Source organism: Zalophus californianus, chromosome 9 (assembly GCF_009762305.2).
Source record: "Zalophus californianus isolate mZalCal1 chromosome 9, mZalCal1.pri.v2, whole genome shotgun sequence".
In the NCBI taxonomy this organism is placed as follows: domain Eukaryota; kingdom Metazoa; phylum Chordata; class Mammalia; order Carnivora; family Otariidae; genus Zalophus; species Zalophus californianus.
The window spans coordinates 115,931,867-115,954,564 of record NC_045603.1 but is presented as its reverse complement, the minus strand read 5'-3'; the positions used below and the strand labels follow the sequence as shown (position 1 = coordinate 115,954,564).

At 39.2% G+C, this 22,698-nt stretch overlaps 1 protein-coding gene across 1 annotated transcript in view; it reads left to right on the top strand.

The window, feature by feature from the left end:
• The window catches only part of LOC113922550 (amyloid beta precursor protein binding family B member 1 interacting protein), a 104,391-nt gene that overhangs the window by 59,460 nt on the left and 22,233 nt on the right, over positions 1-22,698 (top strand). The window contains 5 exon segments of the mRNA XM_027594571.2: positions 1,161-1,320; positions 2,859-2,980; positions 15,221-15,307; positions 17,375-17,518; positions 22,244-22,354. Of these exon segments, the coding sequence (XP_027450372.1) occupies positions 1,161-1,320; positions 2,859-2,980; positions 15,221-15,307; positions 17,375-17,518; positions 22,244-22,354 (624 nt within the window).

The window sequence follows — 22,698 nt, the reverse complement described above, 5'->3', positions numbered from 1 at the left end:
ACTCTAAACCTACTTCCCATTTAATTAGGTAGGATCAGTGATCTTGGTAAAAAATAAAATAAAAGCACGGGTCTTCCCAGAAGGAGTTGTAGGAAATCTTCCCTAAACATAAATTAAGGCTTAGTGGGCACATTTCCAGGGTTCCTTTTGAAAACTGGATATATAGTACCATTATAACCAGTAGCACTCATAAATAACAACTACCATAATTAGAAATACACTACAAATACACAGGTGTCAGAGAAAATCCAGACCCTAGCTGTATTACATCATGAATTAATTCTGTTGTGTTACATCAGAATCATGGTCTCTCTGGGGGGGGGTCAGAAGATTTAATAACTTTGCCAAGTTGCCTGGGAAAAAAACAGTGAAATCCTATGTCTTTTTGAAGATAAGTAAACTCTGCTCCCATGAGACCCTCCAGATTTGGAATGGGATAATGACTAATTTGACTGTGAAATCAGTACAGTAGAATTTTTAAAAACTGAAATGAAAAGTAAATTTGATCACTGATTTGCCTGCATGCCTCCATAATAGCTTGTTTCTCAGTCTTCGTTCATTTTGCTTAATCCACCTCTAATCTCAAATATGTTTTGCTGCGGCACAGCCTATTCGGCCCCCGTCAGGGCTCTCAGTGGTGCTGTGTCCCTTGTACCCCTGACCTTCAAAACAATTGTAGAGTAACCAGCTTGGTCTTGCCAGTATCTTAGAACCCTCGGGTTGCATGAAATAGGACTCAGCTCCAGCTAAACAAAAGAGAAGAATTTATTATAGACAAACTTTGAATCAAGACATGCTTCTGGGCTCCAGGATGAACCCGGACAAGTGCCAGAAAGATGTCATGAAAGCAGGAAGTCAGCACTTCTTTGATTCTGCTTGTTTCCTGTCTCCTTCACCAGAATGCAGAGCGCCCGAAGGCTGGGCAAAGACTTTATTATGAGTGGCATTTTTTGGTTTTGTTTTGTTTTTGTGAACTGATTTCTCTACCTCTATATTCTTAGCACCTTAGACAAGTACTGAGCATCTGAATTCATATTGAGTGACTTTGCAGGACACATTCTTACTTAAATTCGCAGAAACAGTAGCAGCTTTGAAACCTTAATCTCCGTGGCCTTCTCCAGTTGCAGAAATTTACTGGTGCTCTGTGGCTCTATCCTCAGCTTGTTGTTAAGGTGCACATGAATGATAACAGCACTAAGTCACTGATGGTAGATGAGAAGCAATTGGCCCGAGACGTTCTAGACAACCTTTTTGAGAAAACCCATTGTGACTGCAACGTAGACTGGTGTCTTTATGAAATCTATACAGAACTACAAATTGGTAAGTCCCATCCCCCATAATAGACTGTGCTCCAAAAAAACCTGTGGGTTTGCTTTATGATGGGTTTTGGTCTATTATTAAGAAGAATTTGGTTCAAGGCTATCAAGACTTGGCACAAATCACTCCCCTTATGTCAGATTCAGTGCTCGCCTCTTCATTTCTCTGTGAAGAGACTTGGATTGTTGCAAGAGGCCACACCTTGGGGGAGGTCAGCATTATCTTTTTTTAAAGATTTTATTTATTTATTTGACAGAGAGAGACACAGCGAGAGAGGGAACACAAGCCGGGGGAGTGGGAGAGGGAGAAGCAGGCTTCCCACTGAGCAGGGAGCCCGATGCGGGGCTCGATCCCAGGACCCTGGGACCATGACCTGAGCCGAAGGCAGAACCTTAACAGCTGAGCCACCCAGGCCCCCCTGAGATGTCAGCATTATCATTGCCACTTCTCTAGTGGTTCCATAAGGAAAACAAAGTGACAGGATGATACCTCTTGCTGCATGCTTAGTAAATTGAGCAGCTTGTGGGAGGGCCTGCGTATCTGCAGCTAATGTCTCATTAGAGTTTGCTTCTTTAAACTATAGCATAAGGTGCCTGGGTGGCTCAGTTGGTTAAGCGACTGCCTTCAGCTCAGGTCATGATCCTGGAGTCCCAGGATCGAGTCCCACATCGGGCTCCCTGCTGAGCAGGGAGTCTGCTGCTCCCTCTGACCCTCCCTCCTCTCATTCTCTCTCTCAAATAAATAAATAAAATATTTTTTAAAAATAAATAAATAAATAAACTATAACATAACTCTGCCGTAGTACATCAGTGTTCATTTCTCCTCCACCATCCCCACTCACTTTGTCTAGTTGACGAGGCTTAGCGCCAAAGAGCAAAAGACAGTTGGTAGAAATTAATGGACTTTAAAAAAAAAAAAAAGTAAAAAAGCAATTAAAGAAATATTCTTGTTACTTCTCCTAAGCTTGGTAGAATACAGAATTGCCTGCTTTAGAAGCTTTCAGTGATTTTTTGTTTTTCTGAAGTAAGTTCTACACTGAAATAATCTCTTGAAGTACTTTTTAACTCTCTGAGTCAAATAGAGAAATGAAAGCCTTCCTTTAGGTTTGGTTCAGATATGCGTACATTGTTTTTAGAGTCTTCAGAGGTGGTTGTTTTAGAGAACATATCAGATGTCTCACAGTTTCATTCAGAGTTGTTTGACCAATTATTGCTTCATGGTCCTCCTTACGGATAGGATGTTTACCTCCATCTGGGACTATTTAAAGTTAGAAATGCTAATAAGAAAAAAGTGCAGTGACTGGCCATTATCACGATATTGTATGTTCATCTGCCGTGTTTTTTTTTATGGCAAATAAATTGACCTGACACTGAATAAGAAACATAATAGGGGTGTTACAATATGACATCATGTAAGAATTAGGAATTTCTAAAAACCAATGAAAGGTCGGAAGCATTGTGTTTACCTCAGTACTAGCTTATTTCTCTGTTGGAAAGCCTAATGTTTTGGGTCTGAAAGAATGCTTTTTCTTGTTTCATCAGAAAGGATTTTTGAAGACCATGAAAATGTTGTTGAAGTCTTATCAGACTGGACAAGAGACACAGAAAATAAAGTGCTGTTTTTGGAGAAAGAGGAAAAATATGCTGTATTTAAAAACCCCCAGGTAAGATAACTTGTATATAGTTAAACCATATAAAGTATGGAGGAATTTTTTTTTTTTTTAGTGTCACCTGTATACTAACAAACATCATTCACTGTCTCACAAAATATTGCCAATGTATTCCTTTCAAAAAAACACAAACCCAACTCTTAGGTCATATGTCAACTAATAGGCCCTTGAAGGATTTAGAAAGAAAAGAAACCCATTTGTTTCTTTGGATTCAGCATCCAAAGCATATGTGTCTGTTGACTAATCCTCTTCTTCTGTCCTTATTTCCATTTGGCTACATTAATTCAAGATACCTTGATGCACAAAGGGTCATTAATGCTTCGTGTTTTATTTATTTTTTTTTTAAGATTTTATTTATTTGACAGAGAGAGAGAGAGACAGCGAGAGAGGGAACACAAGCAGGGGGAGTGGGAGAGGGAGAAGCAGGCCTCCTGCGGAGCAGGGAGCCCAATATGGGGCTTGATCCCAGGACCCTAGGATCACGACCTGAGCTGAAGGCAGACGCTTAACGCCTGAGCCACCTAGGCACCCCTGCTTCGTGTTTTAAAAAGACACTCCTTTTTGCTGTTGTTAATATTTGATGCTTATTGATGCTGGGGTAACTAGAGAGAGCACCTAGAAAAGGTACAATTTATTGTGGTTTAATTCTACAGTCTACAGTATAAAAAGCATTGTTCTCCATATGTGAAAAGGCTTCCTTCAAGTCATATGTACAAGGATGTCACAGAAGTATAGGCCCTTTCCCACTGGGGCCTCCAGCCAACCGTAATTGCATGAGGGTCATTAAGTCTTTTTCGGAAAGTCAAAGAATGTTAGATCATTGGGGACATCCAGACAACCTTTATATTTTACAGGTTAAAAAAATCAAGTCCTGGGGTGCCTGTATGGCTCAGTCGGTAAAGTAGCCAACTTTTGCTTTTGGCTTGGGTCATGATCTCAGGGTCCTGGGATCGAGCCCTGTGTTGGGCTCCATGCTTAGGGAGTAGTCTGCTTGAGGATTCTCTGTCTCCCTCTTTTTCTGCCCCTCCCCCCTGTGCACTCTCTCTCTCTCTGTCTCTCTCTCTCTAAAACAAATCAATCTTTAAAAAAAAAACTAAGGCCCATATCACTAGAGGCAGAAATAGAAGGATACTCTCAGCCTCCTCATGAGAAAATATTCTTTCCTTTGCACTGTGCTTTTTTCTAGAGTCATCTCTAGGTTTTGTGGTGGCTCACTGACAACAAAGCAATTAAATACTATTGTGTTTGACAAATAATGAACAGTAAAAGTATGGTCGACCCTTGAATAACACATTGGGGGTTCGGGGAGAGGTTAGGGGCATCAACCAACTATGCAGTTGAAAATCTGTGTATAACTTTTCACTCCCCAGAAACTTATTTACTAATAGCCCACTGTTGATTGGGAAGCCTTACCAATAACATAAACTGTTAATTAACACATATTTTGTATGTTATATGTCTTACATAATGTGTTCTGACAACAAAGTAAGGTAGAAAAAAACATTATTAATAAAATCATAAGGAAGAGACAATATGTTTATAGTCCTGTACTGTACTTATCAAAAAAAAAATCTGTGTATAAATGGACCTTGAGTTGTTCAGGGATCAACTGTACAAAGTTTTCAAACCATAACTACCTTCAATGGCATGATTTAATGCCTGTGTTATTTAGGCTACCATCTCAGCTTTGTAACAAAGAGACTCCCCAAAATCAGTGGCACAAACCAGCTAGAAGCTTAATTCTTCCTCACATACCAGTCCAGACACAGGGAGCTTTGTCATCCTCAACACGTGGCTTCTATCTCTGGGCCCAGCGCAGCTTTTTCACCTGGCCATTCTCCAGTCCTTAGGGAGGGAGGAAAGAGCCAGGGAAGTGTACAACCAGATTTCTTACTGGAAAGACCTAGAAATGATACTTTTACTTCTGCTTCCATCCCATTGGCCAGAACTTAGTTACATGGTGATATTGAGCTACCCAAGAAGCCGACAAAAGCAATCTCTCTCTGAACAACCATACACATAACTACAGTTGGGAGTTACATTCAGAGTCCCCACCTTCTACAGTTCCTCCACAAGGAACCTTTCACATTGAGTCTATAAAAATGGTGCTCAAGAGTTGTGTAACATGGCCATAGTATTGTATTAACCAAGAGGAGGAAGAGGAAAATAGGTGTTAGTGGATCTGCAGCTTGCCATGGCATCTAATGCATCAGCACACAAAACATAACTGCACGCTATGAATGTTTACAAAGTGCACATCCCATTTAACTGCCACCCGTATCAAGATAAATAGTATACCAGCAGACTCACTATACCCTTCCCAGCCATTGAGCCCCATTACCAAGATAATCATGATTCCAACCTCTCTGGTCTTGGCTTTTCCTGCTTTTGAACTTTATATAAAATGGAATCATCATTACTCTTTGGTGTTTACCTTCATTCATGTTGTTGCATATGGCAGTCCATAGTTTGTTCTTTTTCTTTGTCCTTTAGTATTCCATTGTGTGATTGTACCAGAATAAGCTTATCTGTTGTATTATTGATGGACATTTGATTTTTTATCTAGTTCGAGGCTTTAACAAGTAATGCTGTTGAGAATATTCTCATACCTGTCTTTTGCTGAATATATGTAGACTTTTTTCTTGTATATATACTTACAATTGCTGGATCACAGGTTATGCACATATTTAGCCTTAGGATAAAGTGCCAAGCAGTTTTCCAAAGTGATTGCATAATTTGCCTTCATTGGTATTGTATGAGAATTCCTGTTATTACAAGTCCTTGGCAGCCCTTGGTGTTGCCATTAAAAAATAAATAAAATTAGAGGGGAGGGGAGTGGGGGGATGGGTTAGCCTGGTGATGGGTATTGGCGAGGGCACATTCTGCGTGGAGCACTGGGTGTTATGCACAAACAATGAATCATGGAACACATCAAAAACTAATGATGTAATGTATGGTGATTAACATAACAATAAAAAATTATTTTAAAAAGTAAAAAATAAATAAATAAATAAATAAATAAAATTAGTTATTCTCTGTGAATGTGTAGTGGTATCGCCTGTGGTTTTAGGTTGAATTTTCTATTGCCAAAGATTTGAGTACCTTTCCAAATGTTTATTATCCATGTAAACATCCATTTCTGTGAGGTGCCTATTCAAGTCCTCTGCCATGATTCTCAGCCTCTCACCGGGGGCAGGGAGGGGCTGTGGCTCTGAGAATGTCTCAGCACCTCTTTATGGTTCCTTTCTCTCTTGGATCTTGGCCCCTTGAGTCCTGGTTGCCTCCATAGCTCTCCAAAGCCCTTTGCACAGATATATTTTAATCCAGCTCTTCTAGCTGTTTTTGTGGAGCTTTGGTCCAACTGCGAGCTACTCTGTCATAGGAGGAAGCAGAAATCCTCCCTGCTGATATCTTCTGGATAATAATATGTTCTTAAAAAACATACAAGTATATTCTTCTAATTTACAATCACATTTAGAGACCATAATGGAAGTGGAGGCATTTTTGAGGTTGCTGATTTTAAGTATTTCCATTTTCTCGGTGTTTGGTTGGATAATCTATCTTCTGGCCAGTGCTCTGCATGAATAGCTACTTCAGCATGCTGACCCTTAGGGCTCTTGCCTTGTTCTTGAAGTAGACTATGACCATTCCTATGTTGATATCATGACTCCTAAAAGGGAGGCTTTGTAATTTTGAAATACCCACAGTCCCTTTGTAAAACCTGTATGCTGAGACCCTTTGATAGTTTTTAACAGGAACATTTTTTTAAGTTTACACCAAAAGAATAACAAATCCTCGAGAAGAGTATTTCCGGAGGAAGTTTCTTATGGAAACGAAATCCGGAGATTCTTTTGTTTAATTGCCTTAGATTTTCTCAAGCGGTGTCTCAAGCAGTTAATTCAAAAATCCAAATCTATCCTGTATTTCATTTGGGTTGTTAGTTATTTTTAAACGTAATTGTCAACATTTACTTGTAGTGGCAAATCCCAGAACAGAGTAGTGCCTACTGATATCTGCTTCCACTCCCTTGTCTGGGCTACATCTATGATCCTATAGGCTTGATCTTTGGGCCCACATGGATTAGGGTGCTGTCTAGGAACTCTTTCAAGGGTTAGTTAGAAACTGTGCATGAAGAACTAGTTTTAACCAGAAATTATAAAAAAGGAAAAGGCTAAGATTCTGAACAATTTATTTGTTCTTCTCAACAGGTTTCAAAATATTGAATGTCTTTCCCAGGTTGACTTATATGATGAACCTTTAGTGGAATTCACTCCATTTGCTTGGCTTTAGCAAACGTTGTGGAGTATCTGTTTACACGTGTAACTTGCGCTATTTATGGAGGATACAAAAATGAAGATCATCTTTGCTCTTCCAGCTTCAAGAGGAGAGCGGTGTAGGATGCAGACTGTGGCATGGTGCCACCTTAAGATTAAGTCCCAGTGCACAAAATGCTCTGGACAGTACAGAAGAGCTTTAGTGAAGGTGTATGCTGAGAAGTTTAGCTTTGTAATTACTATATTAGTTCATAAAAACCCAAGGTTAGAAGATCAGTGAAAGTAGGAACTGGGCAGTCAGTTAACCCCTCAGACCTAACCCTAAGGAGAAAATATCCTCCACACAGATGCAAAGAGAGTACAGCTCAAGGCGAACCACAGATTTTGCCTGTTGACGGTTACTGCCTACAGAACAATCTTGCCCTGATTTAGTATGAGTGAAGAGGAGAAAACCAACATGGTGTTTATGACAAAATACTGCAGAACCTGACAGGAAATAGCATCTGAAAGACCTTCTAGACAATATATCCATACAATTAATGAACTGCAGGATTCAGAAGAAAATTGTAGAAAATTGTTATCTTTAGTAGAAGGCGGTCAGATATGGTCCAAATAAACCAAGTAGAAAAGGCAACTAAATAAGAGTAAAAGAAAAGACGGGCGCCTGGGTGGCTCAGTTGTTTGGGCGACTGCCTTCAGCTCAGGTCATGATCCTGGGGTCCCGGGATCGAGTCCCACATCGGGCTCCCTGCTCAGCAGGAGTCTGCTTCTCCCTCTGACCCTCTTCCCTCTCACTCTCTCTCTCTCTCAAATAAATAAATAAAATCTTAAAAAAAAAAAAGAGTAAAAGGAAAGAGGATGGGAGGGAAAAGAAGGGAAGTGGGATCCGAAGGGGGACATGCACCCCGATTTTTATAATAGCTTTTTTTTTTAACAGACTTTATTTTTTGGAGCAGTTTTCAGTTCACAGTAAAATTGAGAAAATTCCTATATACTCTCTACACATGCATAGCCTCCCCCAGTGGAAGCATCCCCCACCACAGTGGTGTATTTGTTACAGTCAGTGAACCTACATTGACATGCCATTATCACCCAAGTCCACGGTGTACATTAGGGTTCACTCTTGGTGGTATACAATAAGCTTTTTTAACATTTGGGAAATTTTACATTGTTCCTTGTCTTTCCCCATGAACTATTCCCATTCTGTTTTCTCCACAAAGATTTCTCCTGCTATAATATATTTCTATAAGTCTCTTCTTGATCTCTCTCATACTTCTCTTCAACAAATTGTTTATAAATTGATAAGTAATTTTTTATATCCTGTCATCATAAGGCACTTAAGCGTTAAGAAATTACACAGTTGGTTAAAACAACTTAAAAACATTAAAATTATAAATATTGGTATTAAGCTTAAAAAAGAAAAATCTGGGGGGAACATCTCTTAATGAGATAACAGATGAAACCTTTTTCCCCCTCTGATTTGTTCCAGGATAAAGGGATGAATGTTCAGTATCAATTATATTGCTGTTTTTCATTTCTATAGAAGTTAAGTACTTTTTATAGATATCAGTGTGAGAAACCTTATTCCCATGAATAAGTGGATGAGAATAGAGGAGCTTTGTGAGAGCAATGCCATTCCGTTTCTTGAACTCCTTCCAAGTTATCTGTCACTGAGGGATCGATGACGCTTCTTTTAATACACCACCTGACAAGACGATTAGATGCTTGCCTTCCACTGTGTAGAAGCAGAGTTAGAAACCACTTGACCTCCAAAAAGATTTGTTTTGAGTGGTGAGTCTTTCCCTCTCTCAACACCTGTGTTTCAAGTTGTCCCTTTGTTTAGAGCCTTTGAACTTCCCACCCAGGGCAGTAAGATTCTGTGTGGCTTGAGGTGTGCCTTTCTCATGTGAAGTGGGAAAGGGGCCTTCCATTCTCGGGCAGGTCCACTTTAGAGAAGAGTACACACGGAAGTTGAGGATGTGGAACTTGATGCCCGTGTACCCTTCAAGGGGCTTCAGTACACGCTCCAAGGGGGACACAGTTTAAAGGCCCCTGGCCTTGAATGGTGGCTCAGGCTTCCCCACAGTTAACTGTCTCCCTACTTCTGAATCTGTCACAACTACTCTAAAATAATGATTTGTGTTATTTTCATCTTCAGCTATCAGGAGGCTCAAAGAGGGTGGGTGCTATTGAACTTCTTGTCAACCAGTAAGGACACTTGGCTAACTATAGCCATTGAAGTGTATATTGTAATGGGAACAGACCAGGAGACTCTGGGAGCCTCCAGCAGGAGGGTCTTCCAGTTCTTGGAGTCAGAGACAGCCTTCCTGAGGAAGCAATGTTTCTGATGTTCACCAAGGGAATTGAGATGAGGGAGAGAGGCAGGGTGGGGGGGGGGCGGTGGGGGTAGATTCTAAGCCATAGTGCAGGATTATCAAGGCCCAGAATCAAGATTGTATGCCATGTTCAAGGAGTAGAAAGGCCCCCTGAGGCTGCTGTGGAGGACGCCGTGGGGACAGTGGTGTGCAGGGCCCAGTTGGTGGGCCTGCCACACTGTGCTGAGAGTTTTCAGCTTCATAAATATGGCATTTTCTGTTCAAATTTGCCTTCTACAAAACTGCCTCTCCCTGGAAAGCAGTCTCATGGAATGGCGAAGACTGTGGATCCTAAAGTTAGGTGGGTGGGATTTGAATCCTGATTCCATCGCTTTTTAGCCCTGGGCCCTTGAGCAAATCATTTAACTTCACCAAGTCTCTATTTTCTTATCTGAAAATGGAGATAATTTGTTTTTAGAAGTGTGGGGGGAGAATTAAAGGCTGTCATCCACACAAAGTGTAATAATTATCATTATTTTAGTTTGCTTCATTGTAAAGAATAGTCTGGAGAAGAGAAGCAGTGGAGGCACGTGGGAGGGTGTTTTTCAAAGAAGGTACTGGCGAATCAGTTAACATAGGGTGGCTTGCTTACTGAATTGCTTTTTATTTCTTTTAGTAACATATTTTATTTTTCTGACTTCAAAAATAACATCAACTTATTGTAAAGGAAAAAAGTTGACAAAGAGAAGAAATGAAATTTAAATTATCCATAATCCTGCACTCCAACAATGATCATTGTTGATACTTTAGGCAATGTTCATTCCATCATTTGTTCTGTTCCTTAACTGAAATTTGGTGGTGGTTGTGGTTCAGTGATGGCTGCATGAGTGAGGAACAGAGAGAGAAACACAACCTCATTCTCCTCAGGTGCAGAAGGGTGCCAGCCACTGAGGGAGAAAATTAACATGGCAGAATGATCATGGCATCTTTCTGGCATTCCTTTCCAACCTCCCTCTCCCACCAAGGTTCATCTTTGACCATCCAGGACCAGGCCCAGCAGGAGGAAGTCTTACAGTAATCACATTTCTGGTCTCCAATATGGCTTCTTATGTTAAAGGAAAGTCTACCCTTGGCTTCAGTGCCCTAGATCCCCTCACCAGCCAATGTGGGCGTGTGTATCAGTGTTCAATGCATAAAAACAACCTCCGAATCCCAGTGGCTTACAGTCACAGACATTTCCTCTCTCCAGGGTCTGCCGGTCATCATCCTTGGCTCCAGAATGTGAGTCAGGTCTTGTCTCTCACTGTCCTCAGACCAGTAGCTCCCTGTGACACATGCTTCTCACAGTGAACGGCAAGAGTACAGGGGGTTGTGTGGAAACACATGACACAGCCTCTCAAGTCCTCTGCTCAGAATCGATGCCCTTCCACTCACATTCTTGTTCTGCCAAAGCAAGTCACGTGGCTAAGCCCAACACAAGTGGGGCAAGGACAGGAATTCCACCCATCGTAGGGGAAGGCACCACTCCGTCACTTGATGACGGGCCCCAAGTGTATTCTGACATGGGGAGAAGAGGAGAATTGGCAGGGAGAGTCTGGTCTTCAGCTGTGCTGCATTAGTCCCCAGCCGTAGCCAGACTGGTCACCGGTGGCTCGAAGATACCCAGGCCTTAACTACCTCCAGGCCTTTGTACATGCTTCTCTTCCTGCCTCAAATGTTTTCCTCATTCCTTTTCCCTATCTGAATATGGAACATCTTTCAGGCCTAGTTCAAACTTTGACCCCCTCTGCAAAGCCTTCCTTGACCATTTCAGCCTATAGTGATTTCCTTCCTTTCTGAAAACCTATAGAAATGGCTCATTTTGAATTTATGCAGTGTCTCATGTAGCTCCCCATCTATAGATCATAGCCATCTATTTATACATATCTTCTCAATGAGAAAGAAAAAGATTCTCTGGAACAGGGGTATTTTACATGTAGAGGGTTCTCACAGATCTTTATTCATGGGCTGATAACTGCTTGGTTTGCTCTTAATTCCAAGAAGGTGGTATTTTAAAAGTAATGTATTTTTAAATACATTTTTAAAAGTAATGCTCTGTTTCTTTGCTTTTCAGCTGCCCCCGAGTCTTGCATTTTCAGCTGTGAGAAAAGGGAGCAAGCTGTAACTGAAAGTCTCATTTCCCATTTTAAAGTTCTCTTATTGTTCAGCTCAGATTGCCCACAGCTCCATGTGTAACAGATAATGAGTTCACTCGAGCTCTGCTGCTTGCTACAGAGCAGCCCAAACTGAGTTGGCTGACCACCCGACTGATGAAAAGTTCTGACCCAAGGGCGATCAGTCTGTTCTAAGGACTACGCTCCCTGAACTCCAGCTCTGGTTTACTTTGTGTTTTTTCCATTTTCTTTAAAACGAAAACAGTATAGCACAATCACTTGGAGGGGGAAAAAACTTATTCTGAAGCTGAAAAAGTGAGAGGGGTCTCAGAAAATCTCAGAGGAAGACACAACTGCAGATCCTGACCCTTTGGGATAACCTCATAAAATGAGGCCCTTCACAGTTTAGAAAGGCTCTTTTTCCCCTTACCTGTCCCTGCAGGTGTTCTCGTTTTCCCAGATGACGATGAAAAGCGCATGCTACAGAGTTTCCTCGTTCGTGTTCTCTGCTCATTCTTTCATACATAATTCACATTTCCAGGACTCTCCAGCAAGGGGTGCTTGGGAGCAGCACTCTGCATTCACTCTTATGACTGCTCGTTGTTTTTTATTTTGGCAAAATATACATAACATGGAATTTACCACTGTAATCATTTTTAAGTATAGTTCAGTGGCATTAAGTGCATCCACACTGTTGTGGATCCGGGTTCTCGCCTATGGTATTTAGAGCATTTTAATGCTGAGAAAAAAATAGGAAAAACTCAAAGCTCTGGCACTGATTAGATTTTGGCCAATCACTTAATCCTTCTGCTTCCTTATCTGTAAAATAGTAATATGCCTATGTTGTGCAGTTCTTGTAAGTGAGACCTTGGCACAGAGTTTTGGCAGGTGGTATGTGTTACCTGTTATGGTTAGTCATGGTCTTCAAGCCAAACCTGTAAAATTAAAATGGTTTCGGAACCCTAGATAATAATCACACTAATTCATGATATACTTACTGTCCTTTCAAATAAGTAAAAGTTAAAAGTCTTGAAAAACATATTAAAAGATAATTCAATAAGAATTATCAGAGTAATTGTACTTGATTTATTTCCCCTATTTAAGTTGGCAAATCACCATTTTTATGCATCCTGTTTCTTGGAAATATCCTAATTTTGCATATTTTATTTGCCTGCACTTTGCTTCCTTCCCCTCTGTCCAGTATACTCTGTTTTTTAAAAATATTTATTTATTTACTAAGTTTTAATTTTAATTCTAGTATAGTTAACATACAGTGTTACATTATCAGGTGTATAATATAGTGATTCAATAATCCCATACGTTACCCAGTGCTCATCATGACAAGTGCACTCCTTAATCCCCATCACCTATTTCACCCATCCCCCACCCACCTCCCCTCTGGGAACCATCAGATTGTTCTCTGTAGTTAAGAGTCTGTTTCTTGGTTTGTCTCTCTCTTTTTATTTTCCTTTGCTTGTTTGTTTTGTTTCTTAAATTCCAGCTATGAGTGAAATCATATGGTATTTGTCTTTCTCTACTTCACCTAGCATGATATTCTCCAGCTGCCTCCATGTCATTGCAAATGCATGATTTCATTATTTTTTATGGCTGAATAATATTTGTATATATATATACCACATCTTCTTTATGCATTCATCTATCAGTGGGCACTTGGGCTGCTTTTAAAATTGGGTATTATAAATTATGCTGCAGCAAATATAGGGGTGCATGTATCCCTTTGAATTCATGTTTTTGTATTTTTGGATAAATACCTAGTAGTGCAATGACTGGATCATAGGGTAGTTCTATTTTTAACTTTTTGAGGAACCTCCGCACTGTTTTCCAGAGTGGCTGCACCAGTTTCCATTCCCACCAACGGTACAGGAGCGTTCCCCTTTCTCTGCATCCTTGCCAACACCTTTTGTTTCTTGTGTTGTTCATCTTAGCCATTCTGACATGTGTAAGGTGATAGCTCATTGTAGTTTTAATTTGTATTTTTCTGATGATGAGTGATGTTGAGCATCTTTTCATGTGTCTTTTGGCCATCTGCAGTACACTCTGTTCTTAAAATTCAGCGTCAATAAAAATCATGCAGGAAGCATGTTGGAATGCAGATTTCCAGGCCCCGTCTCAGAGGTTCTAGTTCAATAGATGGGGATCCCAGGAACATGCATTTTGCTGAGTATCAACCTAGTCTGGGGAGTCACACTTGGAGAAACATTCTTAGGATATAAATAAACATCTGTGTTTAAATCCATGAGGGTCCTTATTTTAGTTACTATGCTCCAGAGGTATATGTTCTAGTTTTAATACATTTTTTTCATGCATTATTTTACAAAACTCTACATTTACACATAAAAATCTTCAGTGTTTTAATTATGACAGTGGTCACTCATAATCACTTTTATATATTGATACCTCAGCTGTAGTGGTTATGTGAAGATTAACCCTTGGATACTCATGATTTTCTGGAAACTTATTCATTTAACATTTAGTTTCAGCCATCTCATTGATATTCAGTATTAACAAAATATGATACATAGATTAATACAAACTCCACTTAGGGACGATGCACCCATTCATGAATGCTTTTGAATCATGTTCTTCCCTGTCTTTTATGAGGCTAGTTCTCTTTCCAGAACTGCCCTTTCTACTTCTTTCTGTCCCTAGAAGTTGCAAACAGCAAACTCCATGCTGTGATTGACCCATATGGTTTTTAAAAATTAAAAGTAGTCATCAACATTTATAAAACTCCAGATTTCAGGGACGCCTGGGTGGCTCAGTTGGTTAAGCGTCTGCCTTTGGCTCAGGTCATGGTCCCAGGCTGCTGGGATTGAGTCCTGCATCGGGCTCCTTGCTCAGTGGGAAGCCTGCTTCTTCCTCTGCCTGCTGCGCTCTCTCTGTCTCTCTGTCTCTCTCTCTCACACACACACACACAAATCAATCTTTAAAATGAATAAATAAGTTAAATAAATAAATAAATATACATAAATAAAACTCCAGATTTCAAGCTTCTTTTAATAAGCCAGAATGTCTAGTCCACAGGGCCTTGGGATGCCACATGACACCCACAAGCCAGAGAAGTCACCCTCTTGCACTTGGGGCACAGGCTCCCCTTGCAATCTAGACCCAGCCTCTTCCAAGACATTAGTGTCTCCCAGCCTCCAGCATTGGGCACGTGTTCTAGACAATGGAATTTAACAACTAAATAGTGTCATATCCTTTGCTAGTGTTTTCTATCTTACGTTTATTTCCTCGTTGATTGTGCACTGTGGGAAGAAGACAAGGTTTTACATCAGCCTCAGTGACAATGTAGGCAGCACTTGGTAAACGGTCAGTCGGTAGGTGTTTGGTTGACACATACCATAGGCTGTGGTTCCCACTTTAGTTCCTGTAGGTGTGTGTTCTCTCTCCAGCAAGACCATGAGTTCCCTGCAGTGGTTAGCATGGCGATGAACACTTACTGATCTGCTCTTTTAATATGTTATTTAGAATTTTTACCTGAATAACAAAGGAAAAAAGGAAGGAAAGGAAACAAATGAGAAGATGAATGCTAAGAACAAGGAATCCTTACTTGAGGTAAGTTTAATTTTGCTGAGTGGAAGAAAAGAGAAGGATATTAACTACATCTATTTTTAAATTATTTGCTTTCTTAGAACAATGGGAGATTCTGAGACACACTGAAATTTTAACTTGGGGTTTTAAAATCAAATTATTACTAAATTATAGCTATTATGAGCTTTGGAGTTGGGAAAACTGACACAAGTTCTGGGCCTACCACTGAGGTTCATGTGTTATGGGGTGAGTCCAAGGACCTCAGTCTCCTGGATCATATTGAATTATTACAGCTATCCCAGGAGGTAGTGGAAGCATTGTGTCGATTACTCTGCACATGTTTGTGATTGTCACTATAGGGTCATGTTCCAGAAGTTCATTTGATGGTTGATTTTTTTTTTTTGAAACTCCTAGTGAGTTTTCACATACTAACTATGCTGAAACTCAGTGCTTTGTTCCCAGCACATAATGCAGAGGAGTGCAGAGCTCACAGGTCACAGATGGGCATGCTGGAGCCTTAGACAGGTTTTCTTCCTCTTCAACAGTGTGTTGACCTTTTTTTGAGTTAGTAGATTTGAGGCTTCTAATGAAAACTCAGAAGACCTGGTGACACCTGGGCCACATTAATACCTGGAGCCAGCTCGCTGACTTTGACGAGCACCCTCTCTCATTCACCACGGTCTGGCCAGGCTCCCGCACAGGTGTCTCTCCCCCACCACATTCTCCCAGCCCTGTACCAGATGGAGGAGGTGCTAGAACCTTCTGCCACTCCCAAGGCTCTGAAAACATGTTGCAGATTCTGCTTTCAGGGGCCAAGAGCACACAGTGGGTATTTCCCGTGGAGGCCCTCCAGTGGGAATGGGGATGTTCTCTGCATTTACTAGACTCCAGGTTGAGTTGAGGAAGAGAAGGCACCAGGTGTCCCTAGCAGCAAGGAGATTCAGGTTCTGAGTGTACCTAGCAGGGATCAGAACTGATAGACATGGAAGGGGAGGGTGAAGTTTCCTGACACAGCCATTTTCATCAGTGCATATCCATCAGCTGTTGTTAATCAGGGACTGCTTGTGCCTTGATGTATACAATTGCCTGAATAGTTCTTGATACCGGACTTGAGCAGTGTATTAAAAGCTGGATGTGAAAGAAAATACAAAACATGTTATACTATGAAAAATCAGCATTATCCTGCTTTCCAGGAAAATTTGGAACAAAAATCTGATTGAAAAGATTATTGACAAGGCAACTAATGCTAGCTAAATTGGGGGGAAATGTGAACAAAAATGTATCCCAGTTCTACTACATATAAATTTACTTGCAGGGTACAAAAATAAAAGTTATTCTACATTTATGAGATGGAATGAAAGGAGGTTGAAAGTTATAATAAAGCCCAAAATAAATTTGAGTATTTGAACTGGGAGATAGAATGATATGTAATTTTACTGCATTGCTTTTTAAAAGAAATTTCTAAGAATTATATAACTGTATGCAAGTTCTGACATTTGAAAATCTACACCCAGAAAATTTACTTTGTCCCTCTCCTTTTCTGATACCATAGTATTAATTACTTGTTTTATTCTTCAGTAAGAAAACCATCACAAGAATAAATTAACTCACACATATTTAGGTATAGGATTATATATTCTAATTTTTCTATTTCCTAGCAGTAAGATAGTAATTTTTTTACTTGTAGGAAAAGGAATAATTCTTCTATTTACCAACTTATAATAACAGAAATAGCCTTTATGGAATGCTTACTTTTAGAGTAAACCAAGATTGTACTCACAACCTTTCTTGTTAAGCTGGGCTATTATGACTCAGTTTTTACAAGTAAAGGAACTGAGATTTAGTGACTTGCCCACATTCACAAAGCTAAGTGGTGAAGAAGCCTTGAAGTCTAACTCAAGAGCTGAGATTCAACCACCATGGTATCCCTCCTCTCTTTTGACAAATAGCATGCAGTGTAATTGTATGCATTCAGAGTTATAAACAAATGACTTTTAGCTTAAAGCCTAGTTTGCCATAGTTTGTTTAAATGTGAACAAAAATGTTTTTGTTTCCTTCCTGGGTTCTCTATAATTGGAATTTCAATTTCAGGAAAGTTTCTGTGGAACATCCATCATTGTGCCAGAACTTGAAGGAGCTCTTTATTTGAAAGAAGATGGGAAGAAATCCTGGAAAAGGCGCTATTTTCTTTTACGGGCTTCTGGAATTTATTATGTACCCAAAGGAAAGACTAAGGTCAGAAGGAAAAATAAAACTCTTTATCAAAAAATCATTTTATGAAAATGAAACTGAAGAAATCCTCAGGTGGCAATTTAAATGCACTCTTTCTCTCTGAAATTCGTGTTATTACAATGTTTATACAAATACATACCCTATTCGGACAGAATTGCAGAAGTCCTTTTGAATTTTTCCATAGCTTTCTCCTGAAGGTGAAGAATTTTATCTATTTTAAAGTCAGGTTTCAAAAATTATGGCAGAAGCACTTTTCTAGAGATTAATTTGTTATTTTACATATCTATTTCTGAAGATTTTCTTCCTCTGTATTTACTCATTATAGTAAATTCCCTTTATCTGGAATCATAGAGGTGTAAGTGTTGAGAGATCTACATTAAGATTGTAGCCCTTATACTCTGAACATTTAAATTGTTCTCTGAGGTGTACTAGATGCATTTACCTATTTTAGAAGAGTGTCTTAGGTATCATTAAACTACTTGGTGATTTAGGATTATTGCCTCAGATCTACAAGCATATCATAAATTCTTCGTCCTTGAAATGAATTTTGATTCTCATTCTGACCATTAGCTTTTTCTAAGACCATTTTTTAGAGGCTTGGGGCATTTCCATCTTTTGCTTACCGATAAAAAGCTTTAGGATACCTCTCTCATCTGTATCTGGGGTACTCTGAAGCATGTTGCCTTCACTTGCAAATCCAGGGCACCACCAAATGGCATATGTACAAATGACAGCCTTCTTCTAATAAGGCTTGACCCACATTCCCAAGCAGGTGAAGTCCTGGGAAATATCCGGGTCTGCCCCTCTCCTTAGAAGACTCTCTTGCCGCTGTCTGTCGGAATGCAGGAGAGGCATTATGGGTAACGCTTGGTTTAGGGGCAGCAACAGCTCCTACTTTGTGTCGATCTTCGAGAACTGATACCTTCCCATTTGTGCCATCTTCAGTCCAGTCCCATAATGGGGACGTAAGAGCGAGCTGACCCACAAATAATTTTATTTTAGAAGTGTTTGGGGGAAAAAAGTGTTTGGCATTTACATGTAAATGAGATGTATAAATAAACCTATCACAACACAGTTAGTGATAAAATTAGAAGTGTTCAACTGGCTTTGGACCAAGGTACTTTTTCTCACTGCTACCATTCACCTTGGAATGGAGGAACAATCTAGGAGTCAAGAAAAAGAATAAGAAGTAGAATTTTTTGGAAAAGATGAGATAAAACTCTCTTTAGTCACACTTGACATGATTGTCTACCAGACAATTTAAGACAGTCAACTGAAAAGCTATTAGGACCAAATAAATTTACCAAATAAGAAACTGCTTTCCTTCGTACAAACAATATGCAAATTAAAATATACTTATATTTTAATAATATATATATAAATATTATAAATAATATTTTATGCATAGTAGGAACAAAAAAATACAAAATATTGAACAATAAACTTAACAGGAAATGTTCAAGACATATGTGGCATAAAATATAAAATTTAATAAAGGAAGTGAAATAGAACTGAAATAAATAGAAATGTACCATGTTGGTGGATGAAAAGATATTAATTCTCTCCCAAACTTTCTATATATTAAATCCTAAGAAAACTTTCTTTTTTTTTAAAGATTTTATTTATTTATTTGTCAGAGAGAGAGACACAGAGAGAGCACACAAGCAGGGTGAGAGGCAGGCAGAGGGAGAAGCTCTGCTGATCAAGGAGCCCAGTGCAGGACTCGATCCCAGGACCCTGGGATCATGACCTGGGCCAAAGGCAGCTGCTTAACCAACTGTGCCATCTGGGCGTCCCCCAAGAAAAATTTCAATAGGATTGTTTTGACTTGAATTTCACAGACTGATTTTTAAAATTCATCAGAGGGGCACCTGGGTGGCTCAGTTGGTTGAGTGTCCAACTCTTGATCTTGGCTCAGGTCATGATCTCAGAGTTGTGAGTTCAAGCCCCATGTTGAAAAATAAATAAATAAAATAAAATAAATAAAATTAATCAGGAAGAGATACTGTCCCCCCCCAAAAAAAGTTGTGAAGAAAAGTGAGGTAGAACTCCTCCTTCCAGATGCCAAAACATTAGGTAAAAACAGTACAAGTGGAGAAAACAGATCAACACAGAGATCTAGTAATATAAGAGAAATTAAAGTGAGCATTTTATAGTAGTGGGGAATAAATATGGTATTTAATAAATAGCATTGAAATAATCGTATATCTATGTGGAGAAAATAGTTTCTTACCTCATACCATGTTCCAAATTAAATCATAGATTGATTAAATATATTTAGAAAAAAATATAAAATCTTCTTTTATCTACATTTTGTTTTAAATTTTCTGAGAAAATATAAGTTAATATTTTCATAATTCGGGGATGGGGAAACCTTCAGTAAGACTAAAAACTCAAAATTGTAAAGGAAAAAACTGACAAATTTGACCATGTAAAGTGTTTTTTAATTCTTTTTTATTTAAATTCAATTTAATTAACATGTAGTGTATTATTAGTTTCAGAAGTAATTTAATGATTCATCAGTTTTTTTTTTTATTTATTTGAGAGAGAGAGTGAGAGATAGCACGAGAGGGAAGAGGGTCAGCGGGAGAAGCAGACTCCCTGCTGAGCAGGGAGCCCGATGCGGGACTCGATCCCGGGACTCCAGGATCATGACCTGAGCCGAAGGCAGTCGCTTAACCAACTGAGCCACCCAGGCGCCCTCATCAGTTTCATATAACACCCAGTGCTCATTACATCAAGTGCCTTCCTTAATGCCCATCACCCAGTTACCCCAACCCCCGACCCAGGGGTTTTTTAATTCTCTACTGCCCAAGATGCCAAACAAGAAGATAAAGACTAGGGGCGCCTGGGTGGCTCAGATGGTTAAGCATCTGCCTTTGGCTCAGGTCATGATCCCAGGGTCCTGGGATCGAGTCCCGCATTGGGCTCCCTGCTGCTTGGGAGCCTGCTTCTCCCTCTGCCTCTCTCTCTCTCTCTCTCTGTCTCTCATGAATAAATAAATAAAGTCTTTTAAAAAAAAAGATAAAGACTAGCTCAGGAGTTAGAGAGTACGCTTTAGCATGTATAACCAAATATGAATACCCACAAAATACAAAGACCTCAACAAATCAACAAGAAAAAAAAAACATGCTCATAGAAAAACAGAAAAGCTTATTAAGTGAGAATTTACAGAAAAAGAAATATCAATAGCCTGTGAACAATTAAAAAGTTGCTCTGTCTTACCAGTAGTATATCAGGGAGATGTAAAATGAAAGGCGAAATATTTCTTCCTATGAGATTGATAAAATGAACAATGTTGATAATATCCAGATTTCAGCAGGAGTAAGTAAGAAAAATGGGCACTGTCATGCTCAGAAGTTTAGAATATAAACTGGCACAGCCAAACTGGGGGACAATTTAACAAGATCTATTCAAGTATAAAGGGGAATACCCTTTCAAATGGCAGCTCCATATTTAGCAATCTGCCCCATGGAATTATTTGTTCATATGCACAGTATTTTTTGCAAGAGCAAAATATTACAGTAACCTCTAGTCATCTGTGATCGGAATGGTTAAATAAATCATTACGCCCATGGAGTGGAGCACTGTGTACTCATTCCATGACTGTCATGTATCCATCCATATGTCCGGACATAAAGAGACCCCAAGATACTATGTTAAGAAAATAACAAGTTCATGGAAGAGTGTTTATAGTAAAATCTCATCATTCATATTTTTAAAATTGTATATGTGTATGTATGTATATGGGTATGTCTACCCATACATATGTATATAAATATTCACCCAGAAACATTTGGAAGAATATTTCCAAACTATTAACAATGGTACTTCCAGAGAAAAGAGTGGAATTAGAAAAAAGGAGCATAGAAGAAGATTTTCATTTAATTATATATATGTATAATACATTGTTCTTAAAATTATGATGAATAGGTCTTATTTTTTCAGTTTAAAAGAAAACAAGACTTTAAAAATCCAGAAGAAAATATCTTACAAGAAAAAAACTGTACAATCATCTTTACAGGAGGAATTGTGCACTGAGGTGTAGCCATTCTGCCCTCTACTCTTTATTCAATAACCTAGTAAAGAATTATAGAATGTGAAGGTAAAAAAAAAAAAAAAAAGAGTAATAGGGCAAATTTGTAATTGAAGTGTAACCAAATATGTAGATGAGAGATTGCAGTCCGCACAAGCACATTATCCATGGTGCAGAGGTTTCTGTCTCCATGGCAACGCCAGCCCCGAAGAGAAAGCATGAAAGGAATCTTTTTTTTCTCAGGGAGAAGTGCGTGAAGTGTGTGCTAATTTACTGAGCATCAAATTTACCTCTTATTGTTCATCCTGAGGAGGACTTTCTCTTTTTGAATGCTCAATCATGAAATCACTGACTTGGAATGGCCAAAGCCAGAATGAAATTTCTGACTAGGTGGTCAGTCCCCCCGTCTTGACTGCATCAGTAACAGCGGCTCAAGGTCAGCCAGTCAGCTCCGGCCCTGGGAATCCACGTACAGGTGCCAGAAAAGCAGTACAACATTCCACTCCATTGCTGGGTCTGTGGCACGCCGTTTTGACTTTTAGAAAATGTATACATGATAGATGCTTAAATAAGTTACCTAACATTCAATATTTTTCTGCTAACATGTAATCCTTAGCTATGCCATCAAGGACAACCTTGAAAAATCATTAGCTGTCAACTCAGTTAAGGTTATCTTTTTCCTTCTCTTTCAGACATCTCGAGATCTGGCATGTTTTATACAGTTTGAAAATGTCAACATTTACTATGGGATTCAGTGTAAAATGAAATATAAAGCACCCACTGACTACTGCTTTGTTTTAAAGGTATGTCATAAGAAGTCCTTGATTTAGATTTGTGAGCAATTTGAGTCAGTATTTCCTTTTAAGGGAAAAAAATGTTAAATGTTATATAATTAACCACAAGTGTATCATAGTAATTTTTTTCATTTTAAACCAAAATAGGAAAGGTGGAAGCATTTCTGCCCTCAGTTCCTGTTTCTGAATCTAAAACTTTGTAATGAATCTGTCCAGGCTTCTTTGTCGCTTATAAAAATGAAAGCTCTCCATTTTGAACAAATCTGATTTACGGTTTTTCCGTTCTTTATTGGACCATTATTCCGCTGTAAGAAGTTTTTAGAAATTAGGAATGTCACAAGATTACCTAGAAA